Raw genomic sequence first — 24,103 nt, forward strand, 5'->3', positions numbered from 1 at the left:
TATGGTATGAAGATATATGAGGGAGTGGAAGTACAGCTCTTCCTGTTCTTAAAGAAAAAGTTTTTACCTTTTTGCTTGCTCCTTTTTTTTTCTAAAATATAAAGCTCAGTGCCCCATCTATCTGCCTGTCTACCTACCTACCTCTCTCGCCCCCCACCTGCCTGCCTGGCTGTCTCTCTGTCCATCCATCCATCCATTCATCCACCTATTGTTGCTATTCTCCTTCTCTTCCCCTATGCCTTCTCTCAACACAGAGTTACTTACCTGGTAGTTCTCCTCTTGAACCATTGGTGAACCCCACCACTCAGGCTTCAAGACTGTAGCACTTCCCATCTTATGTGTGACCCTGTTACTGTTTATGTGACAAATTGTAAAGTAAGTAATCTACGCTTCTATAAATATGGACTTACACTTGAATGGCATTATATCAGTGTTTTCAATCCACCAGCATGGCATAGCATCGTAAGTCATACATGTCAACACTTTCATTTAAAATTCTGCAAAAATTATATTTGACCTAGAGGGATACAATTTAGGTAAATGGACAAAGCAGATTAAATTACATTATTTTGTATCAGAGTATCTGAATGCACATGCATGGGTTTTGTCCACAAAATTGAGGGGAAAAAATCAGGGATTTTGACTTCTAAAGATTGGATAAATGTTTAACCTAGCAGTGGAATTAGAAGGGAACACAGGTTTCCAGTGCTACTTATTAGACATAGATGGAAAATGAAAAAAAAAAGTGCCTTGACATGTTAAAATTCAGCTTGTGTACTACATTTTACTGAAATTATTTAAGAAGTCCTCTTAAAAATTGAAGTCAGTCCATTCAGAATGGTGTTGCAGAAAACATTCTAGAATACATGAGTAAGACACATTTTCCAGAACTGTAGAGCTCTTCCCCAGTTAATATCACTGATTATTCACTTCAGATGACCTGCATGATGCAAGGAACCAACTGGCTGATCTTAACCGCCGTTTCCACGAGTTGGAGATTGAGCTGCGCCGCCTGGAGAATGAGAGGGAGGAGCTAACAGCTGCCTATAAAGAGGCTGAGGCTGTAAGTGTCTAGTGGGAATGGGAATCATGCTTGTAACCTTAACCCAGAACAAGATACTTATGCATTATCATTGTCCACTGATGTTTCCATCTGAGTAGGGTATGCCCTTTATGTACGTATCTGTACCCATACTTTTTCTACTGTCACTAGTATATCTTGCTTTCCCAGTGATTGATTATTTGTTATATTCATTTCTTATGCTCTCAAAGGAAATCCTAGGACCATCTATGCATAATACATGTTCATACCACTGTATCTTTAATTTGTCCAAATATTCTTGTTGCATTTATAATTTTTTATTATATGTTATGTTGCTTAGGATTTTGTTCTTTCATGTTCATTTCTTTATATTCTACAGAAACCTCGTCTACATATGCATTATAAACCTGTAATGGACCCAAATATGTTAAAATATGTATTATGATATAATCATATTTGAGACCATTTACTATCCATTTAGCTGTCCCTGTAACAGGCCATGGAGGCCCATAGGATTGTGAGATGTTGAGGGTCCCACATTATCTAGACAACTGGCTCACAGATGGCAGTAAGACTGTCAGCCTTAAGTGCTGAACGATTTGCAGTAGTAGAGATCATTAATCCTTAACAGACCTACAAAGACACATACTCTTTCTAAGTGAAAAGTTATAAATTAGAGTATATGTCTGCTGTTCATCAAAATTATTCAGCTCACTTAAGTCAGGCCCTGGCATCTCACTGTGGAAGGCCAGGTTCACCCTTGGGTTCATGTGAGATTTATGATGGACAAAATGGCTCTGGAGAAGCTTTTTCTCTGAATTCATTTTATTTTCCTTTGGTAATCATTATTCCGCCATTGCTCTATATTCATCTATCACTGCCTCCTGAGGTGTGTGAGAATCCTGAGCAGGCAGTACATTAGCATTCAGTCATAAGCTGGGGGCTTTATCTCTGACTTTGAACGTGGTTTGTTATGCAGTAAGAAAGTCAATTAGTTCAGTAGTAAACTCTATCACTTATTTTAGTACTATATAGAGGAATTCCTAATAGTTCATCACAAATGGACTGCATGTATGAATCTGTTTAATGAAAATCACCATTCCTCATACCTTGGCAATTTCACTCATACATACTTAAGTAAATACAGATATGAGCAAATAGGATAAATTAGTTCAGAACATTTCATACCACATATTTTTGACTCTGAATCAAACCTATTTGATAGTTATTATAACTGAGGATTAACTGTCAGTTTCTCAAAATAGTTCTTGGATACCCAGTACCCAAAACAAACCACGATAACAACTTACCTAATTATCTTAATACCCATCAGCAATGTCCAAAGCCTTTTGAAAAAGGTATTCAGTATAAACTACAGATTGTGAGTCAAACATGTATTTCAAAATGGATATCTATTAAAACACAGCAGCATCTGTTTACTCTGGCAAGATCAAGAAGCCCTGACATATGGACACATGTCTAAATATATTTTTCTTTACCTTTCATTTAAGTATAATATAAAATAATATAAATATACATATTACTATACTTCCAGTCGTGTGATTCCACTTATTCTAAATGAGAACCAAGCGAAAATGTGAAGACTGCTATGTTCTGAAATACGGTGCTATGTACTATCGCAGAGAGGTGCCAATGTTCCTGCTGGCTCCATCTTAGCAGATGAAGACGATAGTAGCAGATCTATGAAACTTTTGTACCTTTCTGGCATACCACATTTCATTACATCCTAGAACACAGTAATATTTTTATTCAGTGTCGTGGGAACCTCAAATCTCACAAGATGGAAACAAGCTAACATGTATGTATGAGTATGTGTTCATCATTTCATAATTAATAACATTTCACAGAGAGGAATAAAACAGTGTTGCAATCTATTTAGCAAAGATATGCCTCTCTAAACCTGTGTCCATGATATGTCTAATAGATTGGAAAACAAATATTTCCATCAGTAGTGTGGAGGCAAGTGATAGCATAGTTGGTTGACACACTATGTTACAAGCCAGAAGGTCACAGGTTCAATTCACAATGAGATCATTGGATTTTTCAATTGATATAATCCTTCCAGCATCACTATTTACTTGGGGTCACCTAGCCTCTAACACAAATGAATTCCAGGTATCTTCCTGGGGGTAAAGGGCAGCTGGTCAATGGGTAAAACTGACAACCTCACCGCCATCTGTGAGTCAATTGTCTAGAAAATGCAGGAGCCTCAATATCTCGCAACCCTATGGGCCTCCACAGCCTCTTACGGGAATACAGCTTTGCCTTTTACCACACTGTATTGATAAAAATATTTGTTTTCCAATGTGCTTATCACTTTGACAAAGCTCTTTTCTACATACAGCATGAGTACATGAACTGATCTTTATGCTGTGTGTTTACTGGTCGGCAGGGCCTAAGATTGACATGTTTTGTGGGTTACAGGGCCGCAAAGCTGAGGAGCAGCGTGCTCAGCGCCTGTCAGCTGAACTGAGTAACTTCCGCCATGAAGCTGAAAAGCGACTGGCTGAAAAGGATGAAGAGATTGAAGCAATTCGGTGAGTAAACAAATTTAATAAGTATGACAAGAGTTTTGGAAAGTGATTATATGCAGTGAACTCTTAATTATGAGCACATTACCTATACTGAGTAAGAGAAAAACAGGTCCTAATATCTGCTAAATTTTACCTCCAAATGTTGTGTCCCTTACAGAAACATAATTCAAGGCATGATCGTAATATTGGAGCCAAACCTAAGAAGACAATGACAATATGTGACAATGTAGCAAAGTGTGAAAAGGGGATGAAAAGTGGGAGAGAGGTGCAAAGGCAATATGCAGGGAAGAATATAAGCAGTTACCTACAGTAAAATATTGTAATACTTCTGATTTCAGTGGGAGGTAGGATGCTTATAGTAATTATGCATACAGTGTTAAAAAAAAAGAGTTACATGCTTTAAGGGCATATAGTACTCACTTAAATGAGCAAAAGTGTCCCAGTCAACATATGTCCAGAAATCAGTGTTTGCTGAGATATGGGCGAGTTTTGCATTTGACTGGATACTAGGATAACACTGTAGTATGCATTAAGAGAAGGTCAGTGAATGTCATATATGTCTGCATGTAATGTGACTGTCCCAGTGTACTCACTAGGAACACTACTTACCTATTACTAATGGAAAATCAGCAATACTTGGTGATTTTAAATTTGTTTAGTGGTTTTGTAATGAATTTTATTACCCTGCATGGGAAATGGGAGACATTTATTTCATGTACAGCTGTACCACTGAAAATTCTTGGGCAGCATTTTGCCTCTACACAAAACATTAACCACAATATAGAACCTCATTCCACAAATTAGTCACCAAATTTCACCAGTGACTCAGTGAATCTGGGTCCTTTGCTCCATGGGTGTCAGATTGTGGAGGGCCTCGATGAGTTCAAACTCCTGATATGGAAGTTCACATACTGAGAAGGGTGGAGGAAGATCTCAGTACCGGTGTGCGAAGAACTGTAGCTGCTGAAGTATCAGTGTTCGCCTTGGATGGAGAATTCTCTGTGAACAATCACTTTACTTACAATACATCCAGTGGGTGCAAATCCTCACTCCTCCTGATCATTGTGCAAGGGTGGTGTTTTTCCAATAAAAATGCATTGTAAGTGCACAGTTTGTTGCTAATATCCTGTTTGCTGATGAGGAGGGATTCACAAGGGACAGGACTGTGAAATTCCGTAATGGCCATGTCTGGATTGATGGCAATTCCCACACCACCATGACATCAACTCTTACGACCAGTTGTGTTACCTAACCGACTAACAGGTGCAACATACCATTTTTCTTCTCTCTCTCTTTTGTGAATGATTTACCAGCACTCTGGGAAATGTGCCTCTTCATCAACAACATGTAGTTCATGCATGATAGAGCACCACCTCATTTTCTCCCCACTGTCAGAGAGCACCTACACCAGATTTCTGGCAAAGAGTGGATGGGATGTGGAGGCCCAGTCTACTGGCCTGCATGATCCCATGACCTTAATCCTCTGGATTTTTGGATGTGGGGATACCTAAAGACCTTGGTGTATACAGTGCTGATCAATGACTTAAAGGTATTACATCAGAGAGTACAGAATGCCTGTCATGAGATTTGTGTGAAACCAGGAATTTTCAACAAATTGTGAACCTGTGTGTGATGAAGAGCTAAAATTGTGTTGAAATGTGTGGGACTCACATTAAGCATCTACTGTAGATATCACTCAGATCTCAGCAGGCATTGTTCTTTGGACATACATTGCCTCGGAATTTTTTCTCATTTCTGTGAATACTATATACCCTTAAAGCCTGTAACCCTTATTTTAACATCCTGTATATTTACCCATTCATGAAAAAGCAGCCTATAGATCATATGAGTATCTTTAGACTATATTTTTCTTCAGATTTCCTGTCTCTTTTTTTTTTGTACTTCCCCATAATTCAGCAGCCCATACAATCAAAGATTTACTGTAATTTAAGGTTCACTGTTAAACAACTTAAATTAAAATACACATATAATGGTACAGAGAAAGACCAGCAAATTTTATTGATAAAATTCTACAGTTTGTCTCAACAGATTAAAGAATGATTCTACTTATTATAAAGGAACTCAACGAGAATGATCTAATGTGGGCAAAAATTGTGGCAAAGTGAAAGCTCGTAAATATATTCCATATAATAAAGTCACTTATGAAAAATCACTTCATCAGGGCAGCTTGCTAATCAAGGACACTGAGCCTGCATGTGTAACCTTGGTATGTTTACAAGAAATAAATTCTGGTGTCAATTTAACTCATTCAAATTCCAGCATTTATGCGGTGACCCTGTTGGGTCAGGTGTTCTCACAATATACAAAAACAAAAAAAAAAACAATGGAAATTTTTCTCACAAATAGTTCCAAGAGGCAGCCAATATGTGACAGTGGCTTTGGATTTTTATTGCTTGTTGAAATGTCATTTTAAAGCATCTCATGGTAAATAACTGTCTCTCTTGTGAAGTCACAAGTATTTGTGTTGTGATTCTAAAAATGCAAAACAGTAATCTGTGATATGGAGGTTCAGTTTCACAAAAGATATTCTTCTTATTAACTTATTAAGAAACTCAGGGAACTTAATAAATGTATAATTGATGTTCTTACTTACTATATCAAAACACTGTGACAAATTTTTATGAAAAAGGTCTGCCAAACACAACTGATAGAAAGAATTAAAAACAGCCGGGATAACATAGTCAGTATAGCGACTGGCTACATGCTGGATGACCGAGGGGTTGGAACTTTGAGCCCCAGTAGGGTCAAGAATTTCCTCTTCTCTATGTCGTCCAGACTGGTTCTGGGGCCCACCCAGCCTCCTATCCAATGGGTACCGGGGGCTCTTTCCATGGGGGGAGAGCAGCAGGGGCGTGAAGCTGACCACTCACCTCCGGCTTGTGCCAAGGTCAAGAAAATGTGGATCTGTTCATCCACTCCCCCATATGCTTTAATGGCATAGTGCTTAATTACTTAAACACAGGGACAACTTTACCTTTTTAACTCCACAGGGCAGAATGACAGGAAACCAGGTAGTTTCTTTAAAATATATAAATAGGATATCCTATGACAAGAAACCTGTAGTACTCTAGTACTATGTAGATGTATGTGTGTAAACTGTATTAAAAACTAAAAAATTAAAGAAATACTTAGGAATCTTTGGGAGGAGATTGCTTAAGTTCACAACACACATGTAGGATTAATACTTGAGAAGATAATGGTGTGTTTATAATTTGAAAATTTCAAAATTAATTAAATGAATTGAAATTAAAGATGAAAGTTGCTTTCTGTCATTAGAAGAGCCATGTGAATCATGATAATTAATATTCAGTAGTAGTGAAACTAACTATGCATTTTGATAATTTACTATATTTTGAAAATTAAACAATTAGTATATATGTTTTATAAAGGAATTCAGTGATTTCTTTATTAGCTGTATACAGTTAACACTATTATAATTTTTTCTGAACTGATATTTCATAGCTTAAGTTATATCAGTCGGCAAATTATAGTTGGCACTAAATTATATATATTTTATATGGCTAGACAAAAAAGAAACCTTCCAAGGTCAAGTTAAAGATGAAGAATAATAAGTAAACAAGCCTGTTATCTAGAGGAAAGGAGGTTTTACTAGAAAATACGATGAATCTTATATTAGTTTTAGTTTAAACTGAAATATATGACAATGAATATGGGATGTTTCTAGCAACTTATATGATTTCATATTGCCTCATGCATAACTTTTATTTGTGAAGGTTATAATGCCCCAGTTTTTAATAATACATAAAAGTGTAATTTTATATTGTAAATATCTAAGTAAGGATGTTATAATAATAATAATTATTAGAGTATTATTTGCACTGCATAACATGTGACATAGAACACTAGTCCTCAGATGCTGCTGTTTTGCAGGGTTAAGGCAAACAAAATATTAGGCTACTAGCATTTTGAAAACAGTTACTGCATGCAGCAGTTTTCTGTTACAAACAAATAAGTATATTGTGCAAGATTCGAGATTTTCACAGAAGTGACTATGAAGAAAGCAGTCTTCTGGGATGTTGACAATAGTCTATTTGCACCTGCTCACACTGGTTCTTCACTTGCGGATTTTCTTCTTTTTTCTTCTACCCTGAAGATGGAGGTGATACGTTCCTTCGAAACGTCGGTTAACACAATATCTACATGGCGCCACATTCCAGAAGATTGCTTTCTTCAAATAAGTATATTGTCGGTGTCCGTTTTTGCTTGGTTGGCTCTCATATCTTCCCGTAGGTGTGCCATCATTTGTTCCATTTCCACAGTGTGGCAGTAAAATGATCAAATTCCACTTTTGACACCAGAATGTCATGCTTCAGGGGTGCGACTATAGACAGGGTTTAGATTTACTGACCACTTGTATACACCACTCAGAACTACAAATAATTACAGCACTATTACTGTTCTCCACATTTTACAAATCACTAGCACATGCTAAGTCTTCTCAGTCTTCACTAGACATTTCCCGGCAACGGCTCCAAACAGGGGAGATTCTTCAGCTTCCTGCACTCAAGTTCTCTTGTCACAGTCACCCGTACAGAACTCAACCCAACTCATTCAACTATAGTGTCATCTTTCCTCAGCCTCCCTTGTGGACCTCAACTGAACTGCCAAACCTCAACTATGTCCCATGCTGACAGCCATTTCATGCCAGCCTCATAATTTTCTCATCACAGGCTGAATTTCAACTGACAATTTAACTATATTGCCATGTCTTCTCAGCCTGCCTTGCAAAACTCAAATCTCAGCTGATTAGGTTGCCGCATTTGTGTTCCTCTTTGCATGGACTGACTAGAAAACATAATTTTTAAAAATAACTTTATTGTTGTGTGCATATTCATTGCCGTAGGAACGTGTTTACCGTTCTGTTGCCTAGAAACAAGTTGTGTAACATCATTTATTAATAATCTGCTACCCCAGCAATGGGTGTTTTTAGTCACCTATCTCATTGCATAGCAATGGCTGTACATGCTACAATATAATGAAATGAACAGTAGGTCAATCCAGTAGAAGATTCTTAAACATGAGACTCCAATCCAATAATTGGCCTTCAGTTCTCTATACAAACATAACACTTACTTTGGAGTGAAGGGTTTTGTAGTGCTGTTTGCTGCTGATGTCAAGCAAGTTCATTTATGGTGCCAACTGGCAATCTGTTCATACCGGAATGAGTGGGGGTGATGACGTTAGAGGCATGAATTGCGTATGCAGAGTTATATATAGAGAACTAATTCTGTCAATTCTTGATATGTAAGCATGAATTGGTTATTTCTGAGACTGAATGATCATAAAAGAATAATTTATATACTACTCTATTATTTACAATTGTTACCTTAAATCTTCATTTAGCTCATGCTGGGATAGATTCTATGTATTCTAAAGAAATTACCCGTCTTCCTGATACTTTATATATTTTCCACAAAGTGATTGTTAAACTTGTATCACATCATCTTCTGTATTTCTACATTAAGTTGCTGACAAGACGTCAAATATTACTGCCAAGGCCTACAATATTATTTCAATGGTATTCTGTATCTTTAGAACATATGACACATGACTCCACGTTTTTCAAGTGGGAATCATTTTAAACATATGTATTTATTCTACAGTATTTTAAATTAATTATTTCACAACTAATTCTGAATATAATTCAAATGCACTGAGTAAAATTATTCCATATTTACTATTTGTCAATAAATGCATTTTTAAGAATATTTATAATTATAATAATTTTAAGTCATTCTTCCAATGTATTTCTTTCTTAAAGAATTAATGGGATAAGAAATGCTTACTTTTCAGGGTCAAAATGATAAGACCCAGTTAAGCTAAATAAAAATATCTGCTTTTTATTCAACTATTGTACATGTATGAAGCTTGTGTCTTGTTTGTTTAAAGTCAGGGAATTGATATATTAGATTTACACTAACAGTAGGTAAATCACCCATACAAGCAGATAGCATGACTGAAAGTTGATGGTCATCTTCAAGGGAGAGCAAAGAACTTTAAGCTAGCAGTCATCACATTTAAGTGAACTTGCATATGACAATTCAGAAGACAGGATAAATCATTAAAATTCAAAGAATTGCAAACAACTTGTTAACATGAAGCCTGTTGAAATAATGTCAAAAATGCTTTCATACTTGCATATCTAATTCAAGAGGAAAACACATACATATGTAGAACTTCCCCACCTCCAAAAAATATGAGATGATAGTGATATAATGACTTAATCCAAACTAAAAAACCGTGAATTTTCTAACTTGCAGTGTGTCAGAACTTAAAATTCTTTCCAGCTTATAGCACGAATGACAGTGTTAAAAAATTCAAACAAGAAAACAAATGAGATTGGAGTTCTATATTGTTAACATATTTTATTTGTGATTTACAAAATAACAAGTCCATGGAGATGAGCTTCAAATCAGCACATTGTAGTCATGTCACTTACCTGATCAGTATTCTATTAAAGTAGTAGTGAAAATGAATCACACCAGAAGCTACAGATCAGCACAATATACTGCAGTAGAACTATTTTCCCTCAGTTCAGTAGTCCATCATAAGAACAGCATTTTATGTGCTCCCATTACAATGTTAAACCTGTCGAAAATTAAATCATCTCATAATTTGGCAGCAATGTCTCATTAAGAAACCATCACATTAATGACAACAGCTACAGAACAGATTATCAGATAAAGACACAATGCAGTCCTTTAAGCAGGCCCTCGCTTCTTTAGGGATAATGATCTTCAGTATTTACTATAAATATTTCTTGTACCAATATGATGCATGTCATGCTAATATCTTGAAAAAGAATTAGAGGAAACAAAATCTGAATTCACTCATCAATTATTTTAAAGCATCCATCTAAGTAAAGGATGTTACAGTAGTGTGTGTGTGGGGGGGGATAAACAGTCTTAATGATAAAGCACTCATATTAGTGTTATCAACTAATGAAACCAGAATGCATGAAAAGTTTTAATTTGGGAACATCCAAATTAAATAAAAAAAAAAATTATGAAACTGTGCTGTAACAGGGGAGCAATGGTAACACATCAACACTGATCTCAACTGCAGGCAATAGTGCTTGCCTTTGTCCTTGATGTCTGAAATGCAATCAGCTGAGCATGCTGTAATGAGAGGACACTTAAAGTGGTAACACATCTATCTTCAGCTCAAGAGTCCTGCTATAAATAGTGCAGGCAAGGCAGGCACCCAGACTTGCTTTATATAATACTAGCTCCTCTTGAGTGGGGCAGACTTCATCAGCCTTCAGAACAACACAGTTCTGGGCTCAATACAGGACTGTCAAGATGCCAAAGTGCATCAGCCCAGACTGACAGTGAACATTTTATATCGAAGAAAGAGGTCTTGTCTAATTCTGTTGATTAAAGAATTTAGGGCTCTGCTCTTTTGTTGAGGGTTTAAAATTAGTTTACCAATCCTCTGAATACAAGGATGCCAGCCTCTAGTGAAGTCTCAGTCTTTAGGGGATGGCAGAAGCCGCCTACACACTTGTATGCAGACAACTATGGCTATGCCTTCAACTTCTACCAGCCTATGATAGAATATCTAGACAATAAGGAAAAGAAATTAAAGCCAAAGGAATATCCTCATCTGCCTTGGAATAACGAAAGAGGACTTGACCGTTACAGTTCCAGAAATCTTGTTCGATCATATACAGAACAGGACATTCATAAACTAGCTGAGAAAGCAGAGAAGCAGGCTAAGGAAGATTTGAAAAAAAATAAAATAGCGAAAAGAACAAACTTTTCAATTTCGAAATCTGCATCTGCATCATTAGTAACAAAACACATCAAACAAGTGACACTGAAAAGGGTGAAGAGCCAAGGCAGAATACAAGACATGGATGAAGAAGGACTTCTTCTAGAGGGTGAGAACTTCACAGATGCACACAAGTTTGCTCAGGAGTTTCTACGAGGAAAATCAGCCAAAGGGATTGAGGCACATATATTGGCTGAAAGTTTGAGAAATATCTCCTCAAATACAGGGATTGACATCAAGGCTTTCCAGCGCAGATCTGAACTATCATCTCATGACTCAGAAGAACATACACGCTTCATGGAGCAGAGGCAGAAGACACAAAAAGAGGAAACTTCCATAACACAACCCTTGGATGAACTGAAAGTTGAACTTAAGGGATTTAATAGGAAGACATCACAATACTTTGAAGAAAAAAGGTATTTACATTACTACTGTGATAGTGCAGTGAAGCATAAAGAAAGAGTGTGATGTGTTGTAAATGTTGCACATGGAGTTTATTAATATTCTTAAAAACATGTTACCAACTTCTTGCTGTGTAGTGTAGCAGTATAGCCCAAGTTATTGGTTAAATCTATATTAGTGCTACTTATATTCAGGAGCACACAGAGCATGTCATTCTGATAAAATGTCTGTGGTTTTTCTCAGTTTTTAAAAGCAGATGCCAAGGATACGATGGCTTCTTTCCTCTGGTACCTGATATATAAATTCATAACAGTCCTAAAGTTTGTCAGCAAACAAACCATTATGTAGCTGTGCAAGGACAGTACAATTATAAAATTGGTTTTCTAGGAGGAAATGAGGGAAATTCATAAAATTTCCTGTTGAATAGTACTGAACAAAACACTGTAAACAGAGTGAGATGTATTATTTGTTTCAAGCAAATACAAAATTGTGTTCAAATGTGTTGCAGCAAGCAGACCAGCATTGAAATTGAGCAGCTGAATGCTCGTGTTGTGGAGGCAGAGACTAAGCTGAAGACTGAGGTGACACGCATAAAAAAGAAGCTGCAGATCCAGATTACTGAGCTAGAGATGTCCCTGGATGTTGCCAACAAGAACAACATTGAACTGCAGAAGACTATCAAGAAGCAGTCACTCACACTTACTGTAAGTATGAGCAAGCACTGCAATTATATTGTCCATTGTCTGACTTATATTTAATACACCATATGTTTCAGATATAGGCTCAATCCCATATCCAAGTAATTGGTCATCATTATTCTAAGAGTTGTGTTCTTTTTATATTAACAGCAACATTTGGGTTTGAACTCTAATACTAACCTACATCTCTGCACTTTTAGTACTTTCTTAGTGATCCAACAGAATAGGCGTCTCCCACCCCCTCACCCGAGAAAGAAGACAGATCCTAGTTTAGAATAACAGACAATGGTCAAAGTTAAAAAACCCAGTAATCCAAAACAGAAAACATAGCAGATAGCAGTAATTACAGCAAATACATATAAAATTTGGAGCTAAAATTTTCAACCTGGAGTTCAAAGAACAGATAACACAAAGAATTACTTAAGTTAAATAATAAGTAACTAATTGTCACAGTTATAATACAAAGGCATATATTTTATTAGTATTGCAATATATTTTGAAACACTTTCTGTAATAATGAATGCCTTTTCTTCTGGTGATACATATGGCTATGTGGCACCTTCCTTCATAAAAGTAATGAACATTAAATTCACCACCAAAAAAGGGGAATAAGAGAACCCGAAGGGTTAACTTTTTAATTGGTGTTTATTTTTGTCCCCAAATTGTAAAAATTTTACTCCAGCTTAGTTGCAGCTGAGTACTAAAATACAAGATGTTTAAAAGTATTGTCTATTTTATCCAATACAAACATGAGACTTTCAAGAGGCCATCATTATTAAATTGGTGTATCATAAGAGTATCGCTTTTCTTTTCCTTGGCATCTTATCCTAATTTTTACCCAGGCTTGTCTACAGGTTTTCTAAGTTGTTATTAAAGGGAAAGGTATGACTTTCTGGAATGGCAAAGGTATAAAATTAACTTGTTTTCTTAAGAAGTTGTGTTGTTAGTTTTTATCTTGATAAATACTCATGTTCTTTTGGTTCAGTTAAACTTATCAGTAGGTGAACTTTGTAACAATAACAACACTCCTATTCCAAAATTCTTCTGAAATTCACTGCTTGCTTTCTATATTTTATGTTACCACAGTAACAAATGCTCAAACATTCACAATCATATTTTAGGCATGTGTTGTAGGTAGAGAGTTAAAACAGTGTGAAGGTATATATTTAAAAATTTTGGTTCTCATGTGGATGTGTTTGACATGTACACTTTTAGAATATGGCATGTTCTGCTCATTGTATTCCAAGAGACAGGACCATTTTTTGGGAGTGTTTTACCATAAAAATGAAATGCTATTGGATGTTTGAATATATTTTGGGAGCAAGTTTTACCATCAGAATAGAATGTTATCTGCATAAGTACAGATTTATATAAGGTAGTTCAAACTGTGGACATATAAAACATTGCAGCAGCTATATTCACAAATACTACTGGGAAAACATTTTTAGTTCAAAATATCATCAAAACCGAAACTATTTAGAAGACTTAACTCTTTTCTTTTTGTTAAGGAATGATGAACATTTTCATTCAGATCTCAGAAAACAGCCTTTTTACCATGTAAGTCAAAAATAGGAATTTTATTATTCATTTACTAGTACTGCAATATTTCATCGAAGTGGTGCTGGAAGACCTCAGCTTACAGACACTAAAGCAAAGCATTGGGCATACATGGGTACAGACTAATTATATGGTACCACCTTTGAGACAGTAGCAATTACCAAAATGTTTCATCAGTTGATTTGGATTCATAGAGTCACGAGGAGAAATTGTAGGAAGTTTATATGAAAAGTGATATATGGTCACAGTTAAGTTTACTTAAATGTAAGGAAAATATGAAGACAATGTCCAATGAAAGATATTTCTGCAGACTGACTTCATGAACTTGGAGATGACATATTGGGAGAATTATTACAAATAATAGATAACTGATTTTCTATAGATACATACTGTATGCATTATCTTTTTGGTGACCCTATTAATTTATTGACAAACCATATTTAAAATCTATAACAAAAAGCCATTAGAATTAAATGACATATTGGATAAAACTTCCTGATGAAGTTAAGGAACACTACATTAGGACCAATGACGACACTCTCTGGAGTTTCTACACAATACACAAACACAAATTGAAAGGTGGAGCAATATTAATGTTATTATGGAACATAAACAACATTCAAAGATTATTCGATGGATGTCTTCATCAGTAATATATCACAAAATAATAGCTGAGGTTTTTCAAAGAAATATGGCATTCATTCTTAGAATAACATTCAGTGCTCTGGGGCAAATATACCATAAATACTCAAAAGAAAACTGTTTCCAATCAGGCTGTCTACTCAATGACAGCAGCACACAAGCTCAAACTTTAAAAAAAGTAGGCGCTAAGCCCACATTTATGAATGGGCAGCTTTATGCTGCATTCTCAAGAGTGACAAATTTTGACTGTGATGAATTATTACAAAGAATCTTTATGTTTACAGAAATAAAATTGTGTTACAATATGCAGAGTTAATTACAGTTATCATTCCAGTTATGAATAAAAAATCAGGTACACATGTAGGAAAATAAAAAATTTGATTGGCTTGGGGGAGAAGCATCTCCTGAGCACTGCTAAATAATTAATATTTTCTAACAACAGAACACAGGCTTTTTAGAAAATTGCAGCAAGCATCATTATGTTAATACAATTTGAATTTAGTTTATGTAATATTTGTATATTTGTGACTAAAAGATGATTATTAATGTAATAGGCTTAATTGTACTGTTACATTTAATCAAAACATAACATAAAAATATTTACATTTTCAAACTTGTATAAACATGTAGTCAGAAAAACTGCCCACTATGAAGACTGCATACAATCAATACATGAGTCCATAATGTTGATGATTATTAAAACCAACAAATTCTGTTATGCAGGAGCTCCAGGCACATTACGATGAAGTTCAGCGTCAGTTGCAGGTGACTTTGGACCAATATGGTATTGCCCAGCGCAAGCTTCAGTCCATAACTGCTGAGCTGGAGGAGGTCCGTGGAAACTATGAGGCGGTACGTTCTCCTAGCAGCCAACATTTTCAATTGTCTGCTGTAAACAGCTTGGATCTGCCTATAAAACTGTCCAAGTTTCCTTTAATTTATTTAATTTTATCTAGAAGTACAGATAAATTTTTGCCTGTACCTAAGCACCTTGCCATAGAAGGCAGCAGTCAGCTTCGTACTCAAGCCTCTTTATCTCCAAGAAAGGAGCTCCTGATACCTATCAGGCAGGAGGCTGTGTAAGTCCAAGACCTGATTTGGACATGTTGGTGGAAAGAAAAACCCTTGCCCCTACCAGGAATCAGGCCTTAGTTGTTCAGACCATATTTAGTCACTTTGCTCACACAGCTATGTTCGAATTGCTTTATTTTTTCTAAAGTTCAGTGAAGTGGCAAACATGTCACGTCCCATATCAGATTAAATTCTCACAAAGAAAACTTGTCTTGGCACAGCATTGCATTCTGCAGAGAATGCCCATGTCTGAGACCAGGCTGTGAGAGGGCTGTATAATGAACAGCATGGAAGAATAAGTTAAATCACCATCATTAACCTTCTCAGTATCTTGTATGGAGATTATAAAACAGGAGCTTTTAGCCTTTCAGATTCTTAACTAATATTCTTCTTATAAGTTTACAACTAAAAATCTGTCTTTTGGTTACAGATCGATGTTTCTCATAATTTTACTCAAAGATGTCAAAACACCGTCAGTTACAATAAGCATCATTGTGCTGATTTTAGGCTTTCATGGTTTGTTCAGTGTTTATGTTAATTCAACTCTTGGGTTTTTACACCATACAGATGTGGTCAGCATTGCTGTTTCAGAGGCACATACTGCCTCCATTCTCAGGCTTGATTTTGATCTTGAAGATGGAGGCAGCATGTACCTCTGAAATATTGCCAACACTGTCCAAATCCACATGGCATAAAGGGTCAAGGGCTGGGTCAACATCTTCATATTGGACATTTCCCAACTGTATCGCTGTTAGGTCTGTACCTGTACTTGTTAGGTACAGGTGAGGAATTGGTACAACTGAGACCCATGTATTGCTGTAAATGATTTGAATGGAAGAAGGGCTGAAAATATTTTGTCGCATGTACAGGCGCTGCGGGCCAAGCGAACTGCTGAACAGCTGTATGAAGAGGCCATCAGCCGAGTAAATGAGCTGACGACAATCAATGTCAATTTGGCATCTGCCAAGTCCAAGGTTGAACAGGAGCTTGCCACACTAGCTGGGGACTATGATGAGGTCACCCGTGAACTCAAGGTATGTTTAAACTCAGAACTTACAGCATCAAAAATAACAGTATTAACTATGTTAGATACATTCTCATACCTTCCTAAATTAGGAAGAAATTGGGGGGAGGGGGGACAAATGTTGAATTTCCATTCATACAATGAATTCTTTAATTAAAAAGCATACAAAAAACCAACAAACCTGCAAAACTGGAAATACAGAATTCTTTTACAATTCCATAGGCACTTATATTGGCAATCTTGGAGAAACTAAACATCCTTATTTTGAGTCTGGCCAGGCCAGGGATGAAGCCCCAGTACAGTACTGCATGTGATAATTTGAATTCTGGCCTGATTAAATGTAGATATAATGGCAGTGACAGATAAGTATACAGCACTGGTGGAAATACAAAAAACAAATTGCTTTGTGGTTGAGGTTGGGGGGAGGGGGGGGACCTGACCCACTGCCACTTTATTCTCATCAGATTCCACATGAGATTGAAATTAGATTTCCATGGTCAGAAACTGGTATGTTTGTCACTGAATTTTTTGCCTCTTTTTTTTGTTTGCAAAATCTCCATTTAGTGCCTTCTAAGAGACAATGGATTTGACTTTAAACTGTGGAAAATCATATATGAAGGCAATTGAACAGTGATACAACTGGTCCAAAACCACAGAAACTTACACAGTTTCATTGCAAAGGAAATTTCTAGGGAGTCATCTTAATGTATTTGTGGTTACTGGAAAGTATATATGCTGTTCTAAATTTAACTAAATCTGATCTCTAATTGATGTGTCCCAACTCGCAGCTTTCCTGAGATGCTGTAGTCAGTGTGAAACAGACTCTCCAGTTCATGTCTTAGGGAGCTATGTCTTCTATGTTCAACCATACTTTAAAATAAATAATTTAATCTAATTTAATAATGAAGAGGCCTTTCCTCTGTCTGACCATCACATTAGCTTGTTCTTCAGCATTTCTTTACCATTATAATCACAGGCGGCCGATGAACGCTACCAGCGTGTTCAGATTGAACTGAAGCACACTGTTGAAATTCTGCATGAAGAACAGGAGCGCATTGTGAAGATTGAGGCTATCAAGAAGTCCCTGGAGATTGAGGTCAAGAACCTGTCTGTGCGCCTGGAGGAAGTGGAAGCCAATGCTATTGCTGGTGGCAAGCGCATCATCAGCAAGCTGGAGGCCAGAGTAAGTTAAGCACATTCACAGACCACTTGATTCTACAAGGTTTACAGCCCCTAAAAATGGGTACACCATACTTATGTTGGGTATTATCTGTAAAGTAGGGCAATTACACGGGAAATTAGTTATATCTACCTACACTCCACTGTGTGATTGTTTTGTCAAAACATTTAAGAAATTTCCTTTCACTGCCATACTTATTTGGCAATCAAAAGTAAAATATGAGGAAAAAATGTGGTAATCTGTTCACATTTATTTTCTGAATTCTGTTTACAAAGCCTCTTATCCTACTATGTAAACTTCATTCATATAGGCCCAGTGGGGTCACCCCCATTTAGTAATACGTTTGCTTCAGTCTCACTCTTTTTTACCCACTTATCCCATTTTCTTTTTTTCATTTGTACTCTCAACATAAAGCCACTGTTTTAAATATTTGGCCCTTGACAACTTTCAAATGTACATTTACAATATGGATTTCATGTAACCAAAGCAGAGGCATGACGACAATATTTGATGTTAGTACAGGCTGGTCAGATGTTTGTTCATTTATATCAAGTAGTGTTGCTCTCCAGGATGATGTGAGAAGAAAATGTATTTTAATTCTATTTTTTATCATATATAGGCATGTAATATTGAACAGAATCAGTGTAATGACCTGTCATAAACTGAAGTTCCATACCCTTGTCCTTCAATCTATACTAAATAACCTAATTCACATACCTGCTGTTAAGAAATGGAAGGCAACAAAAGCCTGTACTATTAGAACACAATGCAACAAATATTTACAGATATGCCCACAGCAAACCCCTTAATTTATGCTGAATATTGCCCATAGACAGTTATTCTTTACATCTGTTGCTGTATAAGATGGCAGATATAATTCATCTTGTGTCTCAGTATTTTATATATTTAATAGCTATATTCTTCTTTTTCTTCATAAGGCTCGACAGCTTTATTTCTTAAATGCCTTGGCCTGCTCAACAATTTCTTATAGCTATATTATTGTTTCAAATTCATTTTACATTTAGGCCTTAGACAATTTTGTAACTGATTCTGTGGTTTACCAAAATTTTAATGACAGGTTCTACTAAACCAGTGTAAACCTGCCAGGTGACAACACTGCATAAGGCCCCTACCCTGTTATGTGAACCCTCTTATCACATAAGCCACACAACCCTAAGTAAACTTGGCATATGTAAACCTCATCTACTACTTAGGGAACTCTACTTACATAAGCCTCATATCCTATTACATAAATGTAGTTACGTGACTTGGAACTGGAGCTTGACGAAGAAAAGCGTCGCCATGCTGAGACACTCAAAATTCTGCGCAAGAAGGAACGCCAGGTTAAGGAAGTGTTGATTCAGTCAGAAGAAGACCAGAAGAATGTTTCCCTCCTCCAGGAATCCCTTGATAAGCTCAACCAGAGGGTCAGCATCTACAAGAGGCAGCTACAAGAACAGGTCAGTTGATCCAGCCTGTCATAACACAGGCACACCAAGTTTCCCTGCTCACATATGTCATGATTTCTAGGATCATAAGTCTAAATATTATTCAGACCGGGAAATTTCCTTTGAGTCCACATGCATGTAATTTGTTACTTTCCTTTCAGTTTCTTTAATGAACCTGCATACTTCAGTATATAGCTAAAGTCTGCAATTGGCAACTGTAATGTATATTATTCATCCACTTCCTCGGATTCTGGGAAATACTTCTACTAGCAGACCATAAACACCAGTATCATATGTGTAGTCCTTAGTTTGTAGATACAGTCATTGGAACAATTCATTACAAATGTCATGTGGAACAGAATACAGAATTGATGGATTATTTTGTTTTTACAGGAGGGCATGTCACAGCAGAGCGTGACACGTGTGCGTCGCTTCCAGCGGGAGCTTGAGGCAGCTGAGGACCGTGCTGACACCGCTGAAAGCAACCTCTCACTGATCCGTGCCAAGCACCGCACCTTTGTCACTACCAGCACAGTCCCTGGAAGCCAGGTCTACCTGGTGCAGGAGACCCACAGAACTGCCACTACAGAGGGAATCTAAACTTAACAAAAAGGGAACAACAGGTATTGGGGGGGGGGGGGGGGGGGGAGAGGGCTGGACAGTCAACATGCAAGGTTGTGGGGTCCTGAAGATATGAACTGCTCTTCCACGAGGACAAGTCTGACATATTTCAAATGAAGAGTAGGAAATTAGCATTTCCTAAGAAGAAAACTGTTAATGGCAGCAGCAGAAACATGATGGAAATCTGTTTTATTTTGTAAATAAATGAGCTTACACCAATTCCAAGGGGTTTTAACTGACCTGCATTCAATATGGTAGATTACAAGCTTATTTCTGCATAAATAACCAATCAAGGCTATTATTAAAATTTTAATTCATTAAGTAAAACAGTAGACTTCCAAAACAAGGAAGTTATGGCAATTTCAGGATTCTAATAGTTTGTTAAAAGATTATTACTATTATTGTATTTTACCTATAACATGTATTTTCAAAAATTAAAAGAAAAATAACAGTGCAGAAATTGTGGGAACACTGTGTTTTGTGCATATGTATGAGACATGGGAATTTAGGAAGACAGCTGGAACATGAGAGAAATGACAATATACTGTATCTTGCTGTAACCTCAAGGCTGGGTGAGGTTGGACAGGACAAGACAAACACAGTATGAAAGCAATGTCTACACTGAAAGATAAAGAAAAATTACATTATCAGTAGCATAAGACTGCTGTTATGCAGCAGAAATCAATGTTTTATTATGTTCGGCTTTTGAAAGACTAAAGGCTGATAAGATGTTAGCCAAAGGAAAGTTCTTAAATAAGGTGCAATATGAAACATTTCAAGTAAGTTGCAAAATAAAATGATTCAAGTAACGTGTTGTTTAGTGATTTCTTCACAGGGCTGAAGAGCTGCACAATAAATATCTCTGTGTAATGTATTATTAAAATATATCAAAATCTAAAAGAAAATGAATCTATTTAAAAATGAAAACTATACTACAGTAATAAAGTTCACATGCTTAAATTACTTCATTTTTTTTTTTTCATTTTGCTTTATGATGATTTCCTCCATAGATGCTTAAATGATCACCAGAGCTTTACTCCTGAAACTAAAGCCAAAAAGACAGCAGAATAGGCAGAATAAAGTAAACCTTACTTCCAATGCTGCTTACATTAGTTGAATTATATTCTTACAAGTTTTATTTTAATGAATTTAGCACAGAACTGGCTGCATAGTATTGTCATGTGTATGAGTGCCTACTGATGAGGTACTGGATTGGAGACTAGATTTACTGACCACTTACAGATCATAACTACAAGTAACTCTAACACTGTCACTAATTTTCACACTTTACAAATCACTACAGTACATGCTAAGTCTCTTCAGTCTGCTGTCACTGGTCGTTTCCCAGTAACTACCTTACAACTGATTAACTTCTAACTCCTTGGCAAAAACTGTTGTTGGACTCCAATTTTTTCTGTTGGAACTTGTTTGTTTGTGAAGGTGTTACTCAGCAATGGCTGCATATACTTGCTTATTAAGAATCTGCTGCCCAACAGCAGAGTTCTTTTGAGGTTGTTACCCAGTAACGAGCCCATGCTTTACATTGCTCCCTCCTTAAGGGTATTTGTAACAAACAGCCTACAAGCATACTGCCATTTCTTCTTTTCCAAGAGCTGTGCTTGTGATGCCTGTGATCAGTATCACCTTTCTCCCTGTGGCTTGGTTCTCACAGTGACTACTCCCTACTTAAGGCTGTTCATCCCAAGCAGTTCCATCATATGATGCCAGTCAATCCAGGGTTACTACCATCATCCTTTTGGGTCGGTGCAGGCAAAAGTTCCGAGAGTGGTCAATGATCCTACATTCATGGCTCTTAAGCTGTTGTTAGCGGTCTCTGCTTTTAAGTAGTTACTATAGGATTCTGACGATGGTGTATAACACACTGATATATTGGGTTTCTGGACTTTATCCATCGTCCTAGTTTTTAAGATAACAAAAACACGACGTTTCGGAAACTGGATCTGTTTCCGTCCTCAGGTGAAGGAAAACACCTATTCAGTTGGGTCCCTTAGAAAGAGCTAGCCTCAATCACTGGATCTTAAAAACTAGGACGATGGATAAAGTCCAGAAACCCAATATATCAGCGGTCTCTGCTTTTGTTTTGGAAGGGGCCGACACCTCCACAATGTCCAGTCACTCATTTTCCTCAGCCTAATGGAAGTACCAATTGTTTGCTTTCCAATCTTCAGCTTCATGGTCTATCTCACGGTCTTGTTGAGTGTTCTCTTGCTTCCCAGATGTAATAGCTCTTTTCGGCTCAGTTTCTTATGCCATTGTTGCATTCTGGTTGCACCTGATGTGCCTTCCCAAATGCACATCTTTTTGATGTTCCTATTGCAACACTGTCCCTGGTCCAATTTTTCTGTTGTCTCTGTTTGACCATTGGTCCTGTATGACCATGTCTCTTATGCCGTGCTGCTCCTGCATGGCGAGTCACCCCTCTGCATGCAGTGGCCAACTTCCTCTGGGACCCACCATCTCCCTGGGTCTGTTTCTTCAGCTGTCAGTGGTGCCCTAATGCAACATGCTGGTCCCCATACTTCTCCTTCAGTGCTCTGGCAGTTTTCACTGCGGCCTCCACTGAGGTTGGCACCTTACTCTCTATACAGGTCCCTGCCTCTTCTAGGAAGGCTTTTATGTCCTTTAGCCCAGTAAATGTCTCGACCTCATATTTTCTAGACAGGCTGTCATCTCTTTTTGCCAAGTATTCATACTGGCTCCCATTCTTTGCTGATGGGTGTCCATCTTGGCTATTATTTTTTCTTGAATGGCCTCTGGTCCTGGGATAGTGGACATCCATCCGGGAGACAAGAGTACTTCAGAATTTCTTGGATGGTTTTCTTGCTTGCTTGGTCTTCATTTCTTCTTTCAGTTTTTCTAGTGAGGTTCTTAATTTGGCCAGCAGGTGTGCCATCATTTGTGTGGCAGTGTAATGATCAACACTGAATGCAGTGTCCAATCCAACCATTTCTGACACCAACTGCCATGTGATGCAGTGACTATCGATGGGGTTTTGGTTTGGAGGTCAGATTTATTGATCACGGTAACATACGACTTGTGACTACACTTAATTATAGCGCCATCACTAATCTCCACACTTTACAAATCACTACAGTACATGCAAAATCTTTTCAGTCTGCTGTGTCTTCACCAGTCATTCCCTGGTAACGGCTTCCAGCAGTGGGAATTCTTCAACTGTACTGGACTAAGTCTTCTCTTCAGACTTACTTAAACTCTCTCTTGAACTTCCAAACCCACCACAGTTATATCATCTCAGCACAGATTGTGCAGAAAACAATGTTCATTGTTGTATTCCAATCAATTCTGTGAGGACATGTTTGTTTGCAAAGGCATTACTCAGCATTGGTTGTGTATACTCGCTTATTAAGTTATTTGCTGCCTAGCACCAGATGTTGTTTTGTGTTTCTTTTGAGGCCATTACCCAGTAATGGGCCTACACACTACAGTATTAATAGTACTATTCAACATCATTTTCTAAAATGTAACTGGCTAACAAGAGTGCAGCACACAGAACATGAGAATGGCATACACTTACTATTAATAATCACGGCCTATAAAACCAGCCTGTGGGCTGCAATATCAAGACAAGTAATAATGAACTGGATACCTGTAGGAAAAAGAAGATAAGACAAAGAAAAAGGCATGGAGGAGCAGAGGTTAAGAATTTGCAGCAGTAAGTATACATAACATCACAAGACTATATCTACACTCTATGTCATAAGGTAGTACTAGTAAATATGTGCTTCCTGTGTGGTTTCCACTCCCACTACACCCAGGCCATAAATAAATATAAGATAAAAAATTATCAAGTATCATAAACTTTCTAACACATTCACACAGACTAGAGATACAACTGAAGCATGCACTCCGACCACAATGACAAAAATGCAAACAAAAAACTCAATAGTCATGAAATGTATTTACAACTGGCAACACAATGCATAAAATATCAATACAGAAAACAGTCAATTTTCAGGGTACAAATATAAAACAAATTGTAATTGAAATGAAAGATCTCTTAAACCAG

The 24,103-nt window shown here is 37.0% G+C and overlaps 1 protein-coding gene across 1 annotated transcript in view; it reads left to right on the plus strand.

The window, feature by feature from the left end:
* The window catches only part of LOC111861801 (paramyosin, long form), a 60,150-nt gene extending 39,132 nt beyond the window's left edge, over positions 1–21,018 (plus strand). Inside the window, exons 11-18 of the mRNA XM_023846661.2 lie at positions 936–1,063; positions 3,488–3,600; positions 12,323–12,518; positions 15,435–15,563; positions 16,652–16,816; positions 17,783–17,989; positions 19,246–19,446; positions 19,828–21,018. Of these exons, the coding sequence (XP_023702429.1) occupies positions 936–1,063; positions 3,488–3,600; positions 12,323–12,518; positions 15,435–15,563; positions 16,652–16,816; positions 17,783–17,989; positions 19,246–19,446; positions 19,828–20,034 (1,346 nt within the window). The 3' untranslated portion in view covers positions 20,035–21,018. The remainder of the gene's footprint in view (positions 1–935; positions 1,064–3,487; positions 3,601–12,322; positions 12,519–15,434; positions 15,564–16,651; positions 16,817–17,782; positions 17,990–19,245; positions 19,447–19,827) is intronic.
* Positions 21,019–24,103: the final 3,085 nt, after the last annotated feature.

This window comes from Cryptotermes secundus, unplaced genomic scaffold (genome assembly GCF_002891405.2).
Source record: "Cryptotermes secundus unplaced genomic scaffold, Csec_1.0 scaffold598, whole genome shotgun sequence".
NCBI classification, from domain to species: domain Eukaryota; kingdom Metazoa; phylum Arthropoda; class Insecta; order Blattodea; family Kalotermitidae; genus Cryptotermes; species Cryptotermes secundus.